General features: G+C 41.1%; 1 protein-coding gene across 7 annotated transcripts in view; it reads left to right on the forward strand.

Moving 5' to 3' along the window:
* Ect2 (epithelial cell transforming 2) overlaps positions 1 to 18590 on the forward strand; it is a 63570-nt gene that overhangs the window by 27092 nt on the left and 17888 nt on the right. For all 7 annotated transcript variants that reach the window (XM_052180728.1, XM_052180727.1, XM_052180733.1 and 4 more), the window contains 7 exons: positions 76 to 186; positions 1055 to 1151; positions 4201 to 4282; positions 5747 to 5825; positions 6150 to 6269; positions 9263 to 9401; positions 11878 to 12032. In XM_052180728.1, coding sequence (XP_052036688.1) covers positions 76 to 186; positions 1055 to 1151; positions 4201 to 4282; positions 5747 to 5825; positions 6150 to 6269; positions 9263 to 9401; positions 11878 to 12032 — 783 coding nt within the window. The remainder of the gene's footprint in view (positions 1 to 75; positions 187 to 1054; positions 1152 to 4200; positions 4283 to 5746; positions 5826 to 6149; positions 6270 to 9262; positions 9402 to 11877; positions 12033 to 18590) is intronic.

The following is an 18590-nucleotide window of genomic DNA, read 5'->3' on the forward strand; positions in this document are numbered from 1 at the left end:
ATTGTCAAATTGTCTCACAAAGATTCCTTGTCTGAAGGTGACATTCATAACCAATTGTTTTCTCTTTGTTTCTAGTCAAAAGATTTGGTAAAAACCTACCCTCCATTTGTAAACTTCTTTGAAATGAGCAAGGAAATGATTATTAAATGTGAAAAACAGAAGCCCAGATTTCATGCTTTCCTAAAGGTAATATAAATTTCTATTATACAGAATTCTGAGTCACTTCTGAAAGAATTCATTACAATAATTTTTTTAAAAGAGTAAATTATAATGTTAGTAAAATTCTACTCATATAAGAACACCTTAATACTGGTCTTAAAATCGATGGTATCTGGGAGGGTTATGATGCTTAGACCTAGGAATTTGGAATTTTACACAGCTGAGGACAAGAGGTAGTTGAGTGATGAGCGATGTGGTTTCAGCTGTTTTTGTACCAGTGGGCATTGAACCCGCGCCTTTGCATCTGGTTGCCCATAAGTGGTTGTTTCCAAAGGAAATAATGGCATCCACATTAGTTCTCGAAGCACCAGTGATGCTTCCTGGCACTGTTTGCCTTTAAGGATTGTTTTTTCTCCCACCAGTGCTTTCTTTACTTTAACCAGTGGTGTCAGCGTAGTTGATATGGTACAGTCCTTATAGGAACTGAGAAAGGCCTATGTATACAACCCTCTAGAGCATCACACTTTGTCACGTGTTCACCTTTCCTCAACAAGAGAACACTTAAGGCTTTGGAAAATTATTGAGTTGTGGTGATGTGCCAGGGAGCAGCTCCCATCCTGTGTGAGTTGTTAAGTCACTTGTTGATTTACTTGTGCGCGTGCGTGCTTGTGCGTCTGTGTGTGTCTGTGTGCATGCACATGCAGGTCAGATGCCTTTACCTTTGGCCCCGTGGATTCTGGGGCTTGGCTGCAAGTGCCTTCACTTTCAGAGCCACTGTCGACTGCTGGCTCTTTCCTGTTAATTCTTGGCGGAGACATTTGTCCTAGAATGTTTGAAGTTTTACACAAAACTTAAAACTATTTCTGCGTGTAATAAATTAATTACTTCCTTTTAGATAAATCAAGCTAAACCAGAGTGTGGTCGACAGAGCCTTGTGGAACTTCTCATCCGGCCGGTACAGCGGCTACCCAGTGTTGCTTTACTTTTAAACGGTACTTGTTTGCCTGTTTGTTTGTTTGTTTGTTCTGTGTTTTGTTTTGGGGTTTTTGGTTGCTTAATTTTGTTATCTTAGATTTTTTCTTTTTAATTTTTCGTTTCTCTGTGTAGCCCTGGCTGTCCTGGAACTTACTCTGTAGACCAGGCTGGCCTTGAACTCAGAAATCTGCCTGCCTCTGCCTCCCAAGCGCTAGGTTTAAAGGCGTGCGCCACCACTGCCCAGCATCTTCGATATTTTTATCCAATAGTTTTTCCCCTCTTCTTTGAGAAGGCGAGTCAGTCTTGTATAGCCCAGCTGATCATGATCTCATGGATGTGAAGACGACCTTGACTATCTGCCTCTCCAGCCTTCTGATGCAATCATTAATGTGTGTTTATATTAGTGTTGGAGTTGCAGACCACAGCTTCATGCTGTCTACTAGTGGCCCGTTCTCAAGCTGCTGCACCTTTTTCTTGAGGAGATAATGTCCTTATTTTCAAAGTTTGTTAGGTCTTAGCATTAAAGTTGTTTTTTTTTTTTTAATAGATATCAATTTCATGATAATCTTGAAAACAGTCTCTAAACCTGCAAATTCCTCAGTTTTGCCTGATAGTCTTTGTTGTAATAGCTGTGTCCTTTTGCTTAGAAGTTCATTATATTTCCTTGTGTCACTATGTCTAAATCTATTCAAGTAACAAAATTCCTACAGAGAAAAGACCTCACAGGAAGAGAGGCCTCATCCCCAAGTTTCTTGTCCTCTGCAGTGTAGCTAAGTTTTCTTTATTTGAGTTCTATATTTAATCTTCTTGGGAATCTGAGGATTGGCAGAGCTCACAATCCCTGAGTTTGATTCTGATTGTCTCCAGGTCCCAGGTGTGCTGCAGTCCTGTGTAGGCGCAGCTCTGGGACGGGATGCAGAGCAGCTCAGTTCCTCCACCCACACAGAAAGTCTGAGGCCGGCCTAGGATATCTAAGACCCTGTCTCAAGTTAATCACTCAGATTGTCTAGTGCACACTTGTAATGCTCCATTTATCTTAACACTTAAAACTGCAAATATCAATAGACTTTTCTATCATAGTTTTATGATTAGATTATGCTTTTGGCTAAAAAATATATGTTTGTCATTTGTACTCAGTTGACTAAAAGTAGAAACTCAGAAATCTAATTTATTGATTGTTTAATCTTTTTCCAACAATGTTTTGGTATAATTATAGGACTAATTAAAAAAGGGTAGAATTTTTTTTCTCTTACACATTACTTTTCTAGTTGAAATTGCTTTAGCTTTCCCTGGTCTTTAAACCTACCTTATTGTGTAGATTGGGCTGATGGTGTTTAAATAATCCCACTGTTAGGTTTTTAAAACTGAGTTTTTGAAAATCCAATTTGCATATCCAAATTCTTCATTCAGTAATTTATTTTTGGGTCTCACTTTAGACCAGGCATTCCCCCAGTCTAAGCCTGCTGAGGTAGGAGTAAATTCCTTGCTGTCAGTAGGACTTTTTATCAGATGTTTATCAGATGTTATCGAGACTAAGATGACTACGCATTTTTGCATTCTTCCACATAAACGTCAGGTTGATGTGGTGTAGATTGGGTGTAGCGTGGGTAAGGATGTGTCCAATGAGGCATAGGGACATAGAAAGGAGCCGGAGAAGAGCCAGGCAAAGTGGTGACCTTAATGTCAGCATTTGAGAGGCCGAGCTAGGCAGCTTTCTGTAAGCCGGAGGCCACTCTCTTGTATTTAGAGTGACCCTGCAACAAACTAACAAACAGCAAGAACTCCCATAGAAGAAAAAAATCCCAAACAAAACAGAAACTCCAAAAACCTGGAGAAGCGGACTTGGCATGTTAAATATGAGTGTCTATTACAAATAACACAAAGCTTGCTCTTAAAGTGTGCAAATGCTCTCTGTGATGGGGTCGTATGTCCCTGTACCGCACTTAAGAACGTGTTTGAGATTCTGGGTCTCAGCACTGTAGGGAAAGCTTGAGCCTGCAGGTGTCCCAGTGTGACTGAAAGGCATGTGACAAAGTGAGAGTTTAGTTTGTTTGTTTTTTGTTTTTTGATGTCATTGCTGCATATTCTGAAATCTAATCAGTAAAGTAGTTTGGAAACTTTAATGGAAGAAGACTGTTATTAGATAACTTTGGTTAAAATTCTTTCGATTGTTTTAAAAAATTGCATGCACATGTGAGGTTGAGTGCCCATAGAGGCCAGCAGAGGGCACCAGATCCCATGCTGTGGGAGCTGTAGGCGAGCTGGCCAAGCTTGGGTCCTGGGCACGGAGTAGGCCCTCTGCAAAGAAGAGCTCTTACCCACTGAGCCCCATTGTTCTATTAAAGAGACTGTAGTCCAGGAAGTTCCGAAACTCGCAATGAATTTTTACATATGTTAGGTTTTAATTCTGTTTAATTGTATCTTGAAAATATTTTATGCTGAGTAACAATTTTTGGTTTAATGTAATGAAAGCAGTTGGTGAACTGATAGGTATTAATACTAATGTGGCACATCCAATTAGGTGTAGGTGTATTGTAGGTTGGCAATAATGTTTTCATCTCTGTCTCTCAAGTGCTAGGATTCAAAGCAGGCACCATAGTGCTAAGGAATAAGCAAACCTAGGACTCTGCACATATTAAGTAAGCGTTCAACCTCTAAGCTACATGTCCAGCCACGGCTTGAGAATAGGCTGTAGTGTGCAGTCAAGCATTGCTCCAGACTTGCAATCCTTCCTCCCCCAACTTCTAAGGTTAGGGATTGCAGATCTGCTGTACTGCTCCTGGCCACAGACTTCTGCTCAAAATAAGGGCTAGATGTTCTCTTTAAAAACAGTTAGCCTGTATTAAAAATACTGAAGAATTTTTAAGGCATAGGTGGAAAACCACTGACTTCTTTTTTTTTTTTCTCATTTTTTTTTATTCGATATATTTTTTATTTACATTTCAAATGATTTCCCCTTTCCTAGCCCCTTCCCCCCCCCCCCCCCCCACTCCCCGAAAGTCCTGTAAGCCCCCTTCTCACTGACTTCTTTTTAATCATGGATAAAAACCCATTTTATTATTACAGATCTTAAAAAGCATACAGCTGATGAAAATCCAGACAAAAGCACTTTAGAAAAAGCTATTGGATCACTAAAAGAAGTAATGACGTAAGCAGTTTATATTTTACTTTGTGTGTGTATGTGTATGTATGTGTGTGTGTGTGTGTGTGAGAGAGAGAGAGAGAGAGAGAGAGAGAGAGAGAGAGACAGACAGAGACATGGGCTTCGTCACAGGCAAGTGGAGTCAGCAGACAACTGTGGAACTTGTTTCTGCTTTTGCACGGGGTTATGGGATTGGGCTGTGAGCACTTTTACCTGTAGATCCACCTTTTTTACCTGTAGATCCACCCTGCTGGCATGTTCCCATGGATTTATTGGATTAGGCTGGAAGTGATAATCTTTGCATAAATAATAGGAAAGTAAGTTTTTTTTCTCTAGTAGTACGGTTACAGTTAGAATGATAAGTATTGTAAGAATATTTTGATCAAAATATTTCTGACATTATATGTACAGAGACGATAATGGAAATTTGAAAATAGCCATGAATATACAAATAGATCTTTGCTTCTTGTGCTCCAGAGAAAGGCTTTTCCATGTCATTCACATGCATATGGTCTTTCTCATGGGGATTTTCTGATTTTAATTAAATTCTGGTTTACAAAGATGTATTTCTGTAAACTTTGCATTCATAGGTCCTCTTACCAGCTGAATTTTCTTTTTCCTACTTTTTATATTTCTTGAATAAATTTTCTCGTGTTAATTAAACTTCATTCAGTGAAATTTTTACACATTCCTTAAATTCATGAAGTTTCCACTCATAGAATATTCTATTGAACCAGATCCTAGCCCCACTCAAGTGTTCCATCCCTAAGGCTCCCTGCTGCTGCTGAGCTAGGTGTGAGCTCTAGCTAGTTGCCCCGCCCCTGCTTCCCAGTGGTGCTTCCTTCCTATTGACGCTAACATTCTGAATGTCACTAAGTGCTCCGCGAGCAAGGAATCGACCTCCTGCATTTCTTCGCAGGGAGCTGTGAGGGCCCTCATGCTCTTGCACTCATAAACTGCTCACCAAGTACATTCTCGGGCCTAGGATGTGACAGTTAACACAGTTTTGGGCTGTTTATCATTATGTGTTTCCTAACTTCAAGGAAAATCTTTGTTTGACTGGTTTTTAGTTTGGATGCAAGGATAAGGGCAAGCCGGGCCTCCCAGCCGAGCTGTGTAGAGGCAGCAGTGCCGTGGCTTTGCTCTTTGCAGTGAGATGACTGCTATGTGACTTGAGAAGAAAACACGAGGCGTGACATTAGCACAATATGGTTCATCAAGTATTGTACAGGCTAAGTGTAGTTTAGAAGTCATGAGTAGAATGTTGTACAGTGAAGTGGAACATTTCTGAAAGAAAACTTGGAATATTTTTTAATATCAGGATGTTTTCAAGGAGTATTTATCTGATTCATGTATCACAATTAAGGCACCTACATGAAAGTTGGGCTTTGTGACATGAGATTTATTTGTATACTGATTTCAATGTCTATATTAAAAGAAATTTTATGAAACAACCATTAATTTTTTCAGACATATCAATGAGGATAAGAGAAAAACAGAAGCACAGAAACAAATTTTTGATGTTGTTTATGAAGTAGATGGATGCCCGGTAAGTAGCTTTTGTTAACGACCATTGACTTTTTGCTTTAGTGAGGTTTCTATGGTTTCAATACAAACAGTCTCAGGCTGCAGAGATGCCTCTGGTTATCCTTGCTGCTCTTAGAAGGAACCCATGTCCGTGACCCAAAACCTGTGACGCCAGCTACAGTGCACTGGATGCCCTGTCCTGGGCTTTGAGTGTACATTACACATGGAGCTTATATGCGAAGAGACCGCATACATATAGAAGCATGTTAACAGTCTTAGCACCACTTTTGAATGACCACTTGTCAAGTACTTGATAACATTTGACTATGTCTGTTAACGTTCACAGGCTAATCTCTTATCTTCTCATCGGAGCCTAGTACAAAGAGTGGAAACAGTTTCTCTTGGCGAGCACCCCTGTGACCGAGGAGAACAAGTCACTCTCTTCCTCTTCAATGACTGCCTCGAGGTAAATTTGTACTCACTGAAGTTTAACACCGATGTATTTTGTGATCTCCCTAAATATTTAAAATAAAGCTTTAATTGAAGTAGAATATCGAAATTTGAGGTATATTCAGTTATTTGAAAAAAGAAAAAAAAAGACCAATTGCTGATTTCATAATGTGGAATACTTTTGGGAGAATGAAGGTCTAATATTAACTTTGATACAAATTTCAAGACTGCAACCTAAGTCAGAATTCCTTACAAGTAAATGCTTAGATGATAAGTTCTGGGGAACCTTATTTTATGTATATTTATTCAAGATCTACAATTTGGTGTTTTTAATTAGAATGTAAGTAGCCCTTTGCAGCTAAGATGAAGGCAGTTGAAGGGCTAATTTGATAACTTAGTATTGTGACTCCTTGATTTGTTTTTCCTATGTTGATAATGTCTCACTCTATAGCCGGCGGTGACTCCTGGGCAGTCCCTCCACTCCAGCTTCCCCAAGTGCTGGGAGGACTGCATGAGCCACGAGGCCAAATTGGATTCTTTAAAATAGGTTTTATTGATGAGATGTAATAATTCTAAAACTCACCTGTGGATGTTCAATATTTTCTTCCCAATCGTACCCCACAGGCAAATATTGAGTTTTTAAGGCTTCTTTCCATTGTTTTAACATGTATTTTAAAATAATTAACCAATATAATGAGAGGGAGTGTCTTAGGGTTTCTATTGCTGCAATGCAACACCTGTTCCAAACCAACCGGGGGGAGGGGTGGGGGGGGGAAGGGTTTATTTGACTTACATTTCCACAGCACTGTTCATCACCAAAGGAAGTAAAGGAAGTCAGGGCAGGAACCTGAAGATGGTTCAGAGGCTACTCTCACGGCTTGCTTAGTAGCCTTTTTTTTTTTTTTTTTTTAAATAAAAGAATCCAGGTCTGCAAGGCGTGGCTGGAATGATGGCCCCACCCACCGTGGGCTGGGCCCTCCCACATCAGTCACTGAGGAAAATACCCTGTAGGCCGGTCTACAACCTGATCTTATGGAGTCATTTTCTTAGTTAGGTTTCTTCCTCTCAGATGACTTTAGCTTGTGTCAAGTTGACATTAAACTATCCAGCTCAGGTAGAAAGGAATACAGTATTCTTTATTTCAAAAAAGCAAATATGTTCATTTGGTAGAACACATTCACAAGAATACTCTTTGAGGTGTTTGTTACTGGGTAACTTTCTGTTGCCCTCATCACAGTGCCTACTGGCTTTGCTTTTTCCTTTAAGTCTGTCCATTCCTCTGCCCCTTTCCGTGTTGCTGCTTTTAAAGAGCTCCTCTCCTCCATCATGTGCATTATTGCATTATTGTTTAAAGTGAAGAACACCAGCCAGTCTTCGAAACCAGGGCATGCACAGAGTGGGTTAAAGGGCAGTGGAATCTCAAGGAAGATCTTCCTCTGATAAAGGGTCTTATACTTAGCTATCAACGTTCTAAGACCACAAAATAGTGATATCCTGATACACAGTTGAGCTTGTGGAGTGAGACAAAATCATAAAAGTCATACACTGGGTGATTGTGAACTGCCTGAACACCCTGCATGTCACCCTGCTCTGCTTTTGAAAACAAGGTCAGGAGTCAATCTTAGTTCCATTTTACCTAAAGGTACATCATCAGGGGCTTAGCTGTATACAGTCTGACTCTTTTTCTTTGTTTCTGTTAATAGTTTTTGAGGTTTTTTTCCTGTTGAAATCTCTAGGTCTGCTGGCCTCACTATGTTAGGTTGAGTTATTTAAATTTCCTTAACAATTTGTTATGGAATTTATCTTTGCTTTTGCTACAACTGTGATTTGTTGTGATTTTTATATCCTCTTCATATTTTCCCGTAATTGGCTCCCGAGATCCCTCTGCTGTACTCCTTATTGTGGTGGTCCCTATACCTTCTCAGACCCAGCCTCAGGCTCTTCACCCTTGTGAGTGAGCCAGGGACTTTCTGTTCTCCTCCTCGGTCCTAGTGAGGGCTAATATTGCTGTGATGAAACACCATGAACAAAATCCACCCCGGGAAGAGTTATAGTACACTGACTAGCTCACCTTATTCATTAGTTCAATACAAGCTCATATATATTTAACTGCGTCTCTCATATTCATGATGACTGATCTCAATTCAAATACATATTTATGTTCATTTTGTGTTAATAATGCCTTTCAGTAAAATCTGTGTTGTTGCAAAGGAGATTTCTTTTTTCTTTCCTTTTTCTTTTCTTTTGGCAAAATCTCAATCTATCACGAATCACAAGATCTTTCTGATTTTGCTCTTCTCCAGTTACCTATCTCTTCCTTTTGCATGGGTATCCAGTTAAGGTAAAGTTATAGCCTCGTACAGCACTTTGAATTTATAATTCCTATTGCTTCTGTGTGTGTGTTGTTGTTGTTATTTATTTTTTGAGACAGCCTCACTGTGTAGCTCAAGGTGGCCTGGGACTGAGGGTCCTCTCCTGCAACAGCCTCCCGAGAGCTGGGGGTTCAGGTGTAGGCTTGATTAATCTTCAGAAGCTTCCCCTTGTCAGGCCTATGTAAGCAACCATGAGGACAGGAACTGTTTGATACTTCTTGTGTATTGTTCTGTCACTAGGACATATTTCAGAGTTTTAACTTAAACTAAATTAACGCCATTTTGAACCCTAGACTCCTGTCCCCGAACAACTGCTCCCTATGTGGGGTTGGGACGTTTATTGTAGACCTCAGCCCTGTCCCTCCTGTTCTTGTCCTTTCATGCTCTGGGGTCTCTGCGCTCCCTAGCCCTAAGCCTGTTTTTCTGATTGTGAGTCTTCCTAATATGGACATGAGCTTCTGGCTACATAATTACATGTGTGCTTTTTTGTCAGTCTCTTGCTTTTATCGCGTAGTAACCGGAATGGCTAATCTTCAGATTAGTTGCCTATACATTTTTGTGATTGGCGCTGTTATTTTTAAATGCTCAAAATTTGGATTTATCCCAATAATGATTATGACTTTCCTTCTACAATCAGATAGCAAGAAAACGGCACAAGGTTATTGGCACTTTTAGAAGTCCTCACGACCGCGCCCGGCCGCCAGCTTCTCTGAAGCACATCCATCTAATGCCCCTTTCTCAGATTAAGAAGGTGCTGGACATCAGAGAGACAGAAGGTAAGCTTGTGGGGGAAGCATCCGGGCTGTGAGAACAGCTTGTCCTCACTGGTGCTTGGATTTATTACTGTAATCTATTTATAATGTATATATTTTCTTCATATGTGGCTCACCTCTCCAAAAGGAATTGCTCTTCATATTAACTCCATTTCTAGGTACAAACTCGATGTTTTCATTGTTTCAAATGAAACTTACACCAGCTTGGGCAGTATCCTCTCTTAAGAGTCAAGCAGCTTTTAAATGGCTTGCTTTAAAACAGCACCTTAGTTTGTCTTACTCCCACATCTGCCGCAAGGACAGGAACGGAACTGGTCCCCATGTTCAAAAAAAAAACATGGTTAGGTTAGCTACTGGTGCATGCTGGGTCCTGTTTTTTTCTTCTTTCCCATTAAAAAATATGTATGGATATTGATTCAGTCTACACGTCGGTGTACTGTATCCATACAGTGCCCACAGAGGCCAACAGAGCACACATATCCCCGTGGGAGTGGAGTTAAGGTGGTCGTGAGTCATGTGGGTGCTGGGAACGAACCCAGGCTCTCTGGCAGCAGCCAGTGAGGTCCTAGCCACTGAGCCATCTCCCTGCTCCAGGGCTAAGGTTTGGGAAGGGTGTTGTGGGAGTGATGACAACACAGGCCAGTGTGTAAAGGTACTTGCTGCCCAGGCTGCCTTGAATTCAGTCCCTGGGACCCACATAATAGAGGAAAAGAGCTCACGCCCACAATTTGTCCACCAAAGTCCACATACTCTAGCATGTGATTGTGCATAGGAGCAATCATACCATTGTTTTTAAAAGAGAGATTATTAGTAGATATATGTCAAATAGCCCACAGTAGCTGGTAACTTGGCATAAGGTCAAATACATGCATATGAAAATGATGGGTGTTTTGGCTCACTCTGATACTAGCGTTTGGGAGGCAGAAGCAAGCAGATCTCTGAGTTTGAGTCAAGTTATGGGTACATAGTGAGTCAGTGTTCTCAAAAATAATAAAAAGTAAGTAGGTATGTGTACATGTGCATGCACACATCTGTGTGTAACGTGTGCTAGTTTTCTTTTGCAACAAAATTTCTGAGACAATATTTCTAAAGATATTTGGCTGATGATTTTGGAGATTTCAGTCCATTCTCTTTGGTCTCTCTCTCTGAACCGTGGTGACATGGTTCATCATGTCTGAGAGCACAGCTGGAGCCTCACGGTCACATGGTGAAATGGCACGTCCTCAGCCATCTAGACCCTCCCAGTCATGCTCAGCTGCAGACCATCTGGAAAAGCTTTTGGTGACATCCTGATCCAAATTAGAGTACTGTCCCAAGGGAAACTTTTCCTTTTTCCTTTTTTGTTTTTTTGTTTTTTTGTTTTTTGTTTTTTGGAGACAGGGTTTCTCTGTATAGCCTTGGCTGTCCTGGAACTCACTCTTTGACCAGGCTGGCCTCGAACTCAGAAATCCGCTTGCCTTTGCCTCCCAAGTGCTGGGATTAAAGGCGTTCACCACCACCGCCCAACTGAAACGTTTCCTTTTTTAACTTGACTAGTATTTGATTTTTTTCAGTAGGTCTGAAAAGGCCCCAGTAGACATCTACCTTAAGTTGTGCTATCTGGTTAGACAGCACTAGTGTTGTGTGGTTATGGCCTTGATTTAGGAAATCTTTTATTCTTTAAAGTTAAGTGCATTAGGTGATCTGCTCCTGAGTTTGTAAGACACGGGCAGCTCCTTTTTTCCGTGTGTAGCTGCTAGTCAGATGCAGGGCTTTGCACCTGCCTGCCAAGCACCCTATCCAAGCCACAGCTCCAGTGCACAGGAATGGACAAAACGGGTCTGTGCTTATTAGAGTCTATGATGAGACATTTATTTAAATTTAGTGGAGTTGTGGTTGTGAAAGTGTTTAGTACACGTTAAGGAGTGTCTTTAAGATACAGATCAGGGAGGTAGAGAGGCTTTTGGTATCCAACCTGATAAGCTGAGGTCAGTCACAGGGACCCTTGTGATGGGGAGAACTGTCCTTCTACAAGCTGTCTTCTGGCCTCCACATGTTCATTCACAGCAATTTTATGTTTGTTTTCAAAATTTTTTAGCATTATAATTTTAAAATTGGTTATTTTAGCATCTCAATTACAAAGCAATTATGTTTCAACAATTGTACACTTCTTTGAATGTGATTTATGTATGTTAGTGGTATATGCTCTCATTTTCGTCTTGAAATTAAATACTAGAATGCTAAAATGTTATCCATTTTTTAATAAACTATCAGTGAGACATTTCAGTGTCACAGAGAACGCTCCTTACTTGTTCTCAGTTACTTTGGTTCCTAATGTAGGATGTGGTTAATTCTTCCCAGTGCTTCAATGACTGCACTGATGCTCCCTTTTAGTTGAAAACAAGCAGGGCAGAGAGAGGAGGTACATCAATTGGTGTTCTGCGAAAATGAAATGCCAATAGCTGAGGGTAACACTGTTACTGTTATTCTGGAACCCTAGATTGTCACAATGCCTTTGCCTTGCTTGTGAGGCCACCAACAGAGCAGGCCAACGTACTGCTCAGCTTCCAGATGACATCTGAGGAGCTTCCGAAGGAGAGCTGGCTGAAGATGCTGTGTCGACATGTCGCCAACACCATTTGTAAAGCAGACGCTGTAAGTCCTTAACCCTGTGTCAGGTACAGGAGTGAGTGTGCACTGCAGCCTGAGGGACTGACGGTGCAGTTCCACTGACGAGTTGTCACGAATTAATCACGTACTGAAAATCTAGGTTGTTTGGGGAAAGGTTTTTAAAGTTTTAGGCACATGAAGTATCCTCTGAGTCCCTGATTCCCAGATGGTCAGTTTTGACTTTCTAGCTCTGTGGCTGTAATTTATAGTGAGACTTTTGGGCACTTGGAATGCTTTTTGCAGATGCTTTTCCTTGTAAACGGAGAATTTAATATATGGAGGTTACAGTAATTTTGCATATATAATGTCTTGTATAGCCGTTTTGCAAATTGTTTTCAAACTTATTTCTTTAAATTGAAAAAATTCCCATTTTGTGTTTACCAGTGTTTTGCCTGCGCGCGCGTGGGGGGGTGGGGGGGCCTGGTGCCCATAGAGGCCAGAAGAGGCCACTGGGTGCCCTGGACATGGGTTATAGACCTTCTGAGCCACCACGGGTGCCGGGATCCCACTCAGGCTCTCTGAAAGCCGCCAGTGCTCGCAGCCACTCGCCACCTCTCCAGCCCCTTCACATCAACCTCCCTTTGAAATCCAGCAGTGAAAGTCTTTGCTCAACTGCGCTCCTCAGTTTCTGCACACTCTCTTCAGTCCTTTGTTTTTTGTTTTTTTTTTTTTTTTTTTTTCCTTTCTTTGACTATATTTTGAGATGGCCTGCCTTTGAGCTCAGGATTTTATTTTTATTGTTTGACTTATCCTGACATTGATGCTTTCTTCTGTTGTCTTTGTACCATTGTGAATTATTTCTGCACAGTGATTATTTCTTAAATTGCTTCTTCACTATTGTCTTTTCTGAATGTTGACTCTTTTCTGTCTTCCTGAAACTTGAGCTAGCTCGCTCTCTCTCTCTCTCTCTCTGTCTGTCTTTCTGGTTTTTTTTCAAGACAGGGTCTCTCTGTATAGTCCTGGCTGTCCTGGAACTCACTCTGTAGACCAGGCTGGCCTTGAACTCAGAAATCCACCTGCCTCTGCCTCCCAGAGTGCTGGGATTAAAGGCATGCACCACCACTGCCCGGCTACCTTGAGTTTTCTTAAACCATAGTTTTTTACAGTTGCAGAGTATATAGTCCATCATAGTGGTGCCGCCAAGGGAGTGGGGCTCAGAGTGGCTGGTCACACCCTCCTACAGTGAGCTGGCGGAGGGGCTGTGGGTGCTTGCCTTTCCTTCTCCTTCTCATAGGTCAGCAACCAGAGTGATGCAGAAGTGTGCCACCCACAGTAGACAGGCCTCGTCACATCAGTTATCCTAATCCAAATAATCCTCCAAAGGTGCGCCAAAAGGCCTGGACTCCGTATAGTTCTACACTCACATTAACTGGGGAGGCAGTCTTTCTGCTGTTGGTTAACATGGTTCTTCAGTTGAGTCCCTGGTTTGGGGACTTTGCTCAGCATTGGTTTCATTATGGTGCACCCTTTGGTGAATTTCAAGTCCAGGGCTTGGGCTTAATCCTTCCCAGGCCAGAGGCATCTTCCTTCCCACTTTGCTTCAAGTGGAGGAGAGACTGATGCATCCTGCCACTTGGCGAATTTAAAAGCAGACACTGCCCGACTCACTCATCTGGCTGTCCTTAGCGCTTAGCACAATCGTGCTCACTATCACAGGGCCGTCTTGCATGGCACCTCAGCCACTGCCTTGTGTGCTCTTGGCCTGTGATTTCATCAGCATTCTTAGGTATGGATAGCGTTGGCAGAATATTCCACTTTCAAAATGTTTGGAACCCGGAGACTCTCACCTGTTGGCAAGTTTCTCAGATTGTGGAGTATCTGTAGACCTTCCTGGTCAGATGTACTAAAGTTCTGAGACGCAGGGCTCCAAACTCAGCATCGCGTGCATTGGGTTCTGGAGCGCCTTGGAGTTCACATTGTTGGATTAGAGTAGCTTGACTATAGGAAGAGAGGGCACTTGGTTCTCTTCCTGAGTGCAGTGGGAGTTCGCTTCCTATCAGGACAGCTTGTCAGTCCGGTTTTCTCACAGCAGCTCTAAGGTACCTGTATACCAGACAGATGTGGTATACAGTGAGATCTGGGGTGATGACGGGAAGGAAATGAATTGCCAGTAATTTGAGATTCTAAAGTAGCTCTTGGATGATTCAAGGTCTTTATATGGGGTCAGGTTGGTAGAGTCTTTACTCTGCAGAAATGATACACCAAATAGAATCTGTTGCTGAAAAGATTGACACTATTTAGTAATAATAGTAAGAGTTGCTTGGGAATAACATTTTACCATAGTTATACACGTGCCTTATAATGATATTGAAGTTTACACATATCATGGTAGGGAACAGGATGGCTTATGCAGTCCTTTCTAGGTGGATAACTCTGTGTAGTATCGAAATGCAAAGCTAATGGGAATTTTTGCTTAAAATGTATTTATTGGCTGATTAGCTATAAGATGAATATTAGAACTGAACTACAAGCAACTAATGTAGAAAATTTCAGATAATATAATTATCCACAAGATGGCAGCAAACATTTACCTATGTTCTGATATATACTTATACCACAAAAGTATTCCAGTTTGTTGAAATTTTTTTCTGTACTATTTCCTTCTTATGCATTGAAAGATTCAGTGACATCAGTAAGCTCTTTTCAGACTTTAAGGTTTCACACATAATAAAAAAATTTAAAGCCCCTAGTTTTATGTCTATTTGAGGATATTTTGCCATGTTGAAGAAAGTATGTTTCTAAATATGTACATTTAAATGATATAAATATATTTACAACTGGTATGTTTTTAAAAAGCAATTCTGATTTATTTATTTATTTATTTATTTATTTATTTATTTTTATTATAATTTCCCCATTCCAGGTCTCCCCTTCAGAAATCCCCTATCCCATCTCCCCTCTCCTGCCTCTATGAGGGTGTCCCTCCACATACCCACCCACTCCTGTCCACCCCCACTGGCAATCCCCTACACTGGGGCATCGAACACCCTCAGGCCCAAGGGCCCTACACTGGGGCATCGAACACCCTCAGGCCCAAGTGCCTCTCCTCCCACTGATGTTCAACAAGGCCATCCTCTGCCACATATGCGGCCAGCGCCATGGCTCCCTCCATGTGTACTCTTTGGTTGGAGGTCCAGTCCCCGGGAGCTCCGAGGCCTCTGGCCTGTTGACACTGTTGCTCCCTCCAGGGGCTGCAAAGCCCCTCAGACCTTCGGTCCCTTCTCCACTGGTGACCAAAGGGCTCAACCCAATGGTTGGCTGCAAGCTTCCCACTCTGTCTTTGTCAGCTCTGGCAGAGCCTCTCAGGAAATAGCCATACCATCAGCAAGCACTTCCTGGCATCCACAGTAGTGTCTGCATTTGCTGACTGTCTATGGCGCGGATCCCCAGGTGGGACAGTCTCTGGATGGCCTTTCCTTCAGTCTCTGCTCCACACTGTCTCCATATTTTCTCCTGTGAGTATTTTGTTCACCCTTCTAAAAAAGCACTGAAGCATCCACATTATGGTCTTCCTTCTTCTTAGGCTTCATGTGGTCTGTGAATTGAAGTGTGAGTATTCTGAACTTTTGGGCTAATATCTACTTCTCAGTAAGTTCATACCATGTGTGTTCTTTTGTGATTGAGTCACCTTACTCAGGATGATATTTTCAAGTTCCATCCATTTGTCTACAAATTTCATGAAGTTTTTGATAGCTGAGTACACAAATTCCATTGTGTAAATGTTTCACATTTTTTGTATCCATTCCTCCGGTAAGGGCTTCTGACTTTTATACATATGTCTGCTTTGAACATAGTGTATGTGTCTTTATATGTTGGAGCATCTTCTGGGTATATGCCCAGGAGTGGGTCCTCAGGTAGTACTATGTCCAGTTTTCTGAGGAACCGCCAGACTGATTTCCAGAGTGGTTTTACCAGCTTGCAATCCCACCAACAATGGAGGAGTGTTCCTCTTTCTCCACATCCTCGCCAGCATCTGCTGTCACCTGAGTTTTTGATCTTAGCCATTCAGACTGGTGTAAGGTGGAATCTCAGGGTTGTTTTGATTTATATTTCCCAGATGACTAAGGATGTTGAACATTTCTTTAGGTGCTTCTCAGCCCTTTGAGTTTCCTCAGTTGAGAATTCTCCGTTTAGCTCTATTCTCCATTTTTAATAGTGTTATCTGGTTCTCTGGAGTCTAATTTCTTGAGTTCTTTGTATATATTGGATATAAACCCTCTATGGGATGGATATAGCATTAGAAAAGATCTTTCCCCAGTCTGTTGGTTGCCGTTTAGTCTTTTTGACAAGTGTCCTTTGCCTTACAGATAGATATCGGTTATATCCATTTGGTTTATAACTTCTATCAGTTTCACCATGTCTCTGTTTAGTTTGTGTTTCCCTGATCTGTCCATTGATGAGAGTGGGATGTTGAAGTCTCCCACAATTATTGTGAGAGGTGCAGTGGGTAGATTTTCCTTTGATAAGTATGAAGTGTCCTTTTTTGATGACTTTTGGTTGATATTAGAATGGCTACTCCAGCTTGTCTTTTGGGACCATTTGCTTGGAAAATTGTTTTTCTGCCCTTTACTCTGATGAAGTATTTATCTTTGAGACATCAAAATTAGCTTTTTGCAATGTATTTTTTGTATGCAACAGAATTCTGGTTCCTGTTTCCATATCCAGTCTGTTGGTCTATGTCCTTTTATTGCTGAATTGAGTCCATTCTGATTTTTTTTTCTGATTTTATTTTTTAAGAGATATTAAGAGATAGTAAGAGATAGTAAGAGATATTAAGTAAGAAATAGCGATTGTTGCTTCCTGTCATTTTTGATCTTATTGTTATGTTTGTGTGGCTATCTACTCTTGGGTTTGTTGAAAGAAGATTACCTTCTTGCTTTTTCTAGGGTATAGTTTCCTTCCTTGTGTTGTCGTTTTCCATCAATTATCCTATGTAGGACTGGACTTGTGGAAAGATATTGTGTAAATTTGGTTTTATCATGGAATATCTTGGTTTCTCCATCTATGGTGATTGAGAGTTTTGCTGGGTATAGTAGTCTTGGCTGGCATTTTTGTTCCCTCAGGGTCTGTATGAAATCTACCCAGGATTTTCTAGCTTTCATTGTTTCTGACAAGAAATCTGGTGTAATTCTGATAGTTCTGCCTTTATAGGTTACTTGACATTTTTCCCTGGCTGCTTTTAATATTCTTTCTTTCTTTAGTGCATTTGGTGTTTTGATTTTTATGTGATGGGAGAAATTTCTGTTTTGGGTCAGTCTGTTTGGAGTTCGTGTATGTTCATGTGTAAATTCTTTGTTTAGCTCCGTACCCCACTTTTTAATGGGGTTATTTGGTTCTCTGGGTTCTACTTTCTTGAGTTCTTTGTATATATTAGATATTAGCCCTCTGTTGGATTTAGGGTTGGTGAAGATCCTTTCCCAGTCTGGTGGTTGACGTTTTGTCCTTTTGACAGTGTCCTTTGCCTTACAGAAACTTTGTAGCTTTATGAGGTCCCATTTGTCAATTCTTGATCTTAGAGCATAAGCTATTGGTGTTCTATTCAGGAACTTTTCCCCTGTGCCCATGTCCTCCAGGGTCTTCCCCAGTTTCTTTTCTATTAGTTTCAGTGTGTCAGGTTTTATGTGGAGGTCCTTGATCCATTTGGAGTTGAGCTTGGTACAAGGAGATAAGAATGGATTGATGTGTATTCTTCTGCATGCTGACCTCCAATTGAACCAGCACCATTTGTTGAAAAGACTATGTTTTTTCCACTGGATGCTTTCAGATCCTTTGTCGAAGACCAAGTGACCATAGGTGTGTTGGTTCATTTCTGAGTCTTCAGTCCTATTCCATTGATCCACTTGCCTGATATTGTACCAATACCATGCAGTTTTTATCACTATTGCTCTGTAGTAGAGTTTAAAGTCTGGGATACTGAATCCCCATGAAGTTCTTTTACTGTTGAGAATAGTTTTAGCTATCCTGGGTTTTTTGTTATTCCAGATGAATTTGAGAATTGCTCTTTCTAGCTCTATGAAGAACTGGGTTGGGATTTTTATGGGGATAGCATTGAATCTGTAGATTGCCTTTGGCAAGATGGCCATTTTAACTATATTAATCCTGCCAATCCATGAGCATGGAAGATTTTTCCATTTTCTGAGATCTTCTTTGATTTCCTTCTTCAGAGATCTGAAGTTCTTGTCATATAGGTCTTTCACTTGTTTGGTTAGAGTCACCCCAAGATACTTTATGCTGTTTGTAGCTATTGTGAAGGGGGTCATTTCCCTAATTTCTTTCTCAGTCTGCTTATCCTTTGAATATATAAAGGCTACTGATTTGCTTGCGTTGATTTTGTAGCCAGCCACTTTGCTGAAGTTGTTTATCAGCTGTAGGAGTTCTCTAGTAGAGTTTTTAGGGTCACTTAAGTATACTATCATATCATCTGCAAATAGTGATAGTTTGACTTCTTCCTTTCCAATTTGTATCCCTTTGACCTCCTTATGTTGTCTAATTGCTCTAGCTAGGTCTTCAAGAACTATATTAAAAAGATATGGAGAGAGGGGG

This window comes from Apodemus sylvaticus, chromosome 4, assembly GCF_947179515.1.
Source record: "Apodemus sylvaticus chromosome 4, mApoSyl1.1, whole genome shotgun sequence".
Taxonomy (NCBI): domain Eukaryota; kingdom Metazoa; phylum Chordata; class Mammalia; order Rodentia; family Muridae; genus Apodemus; species Apodemus sylvaticus.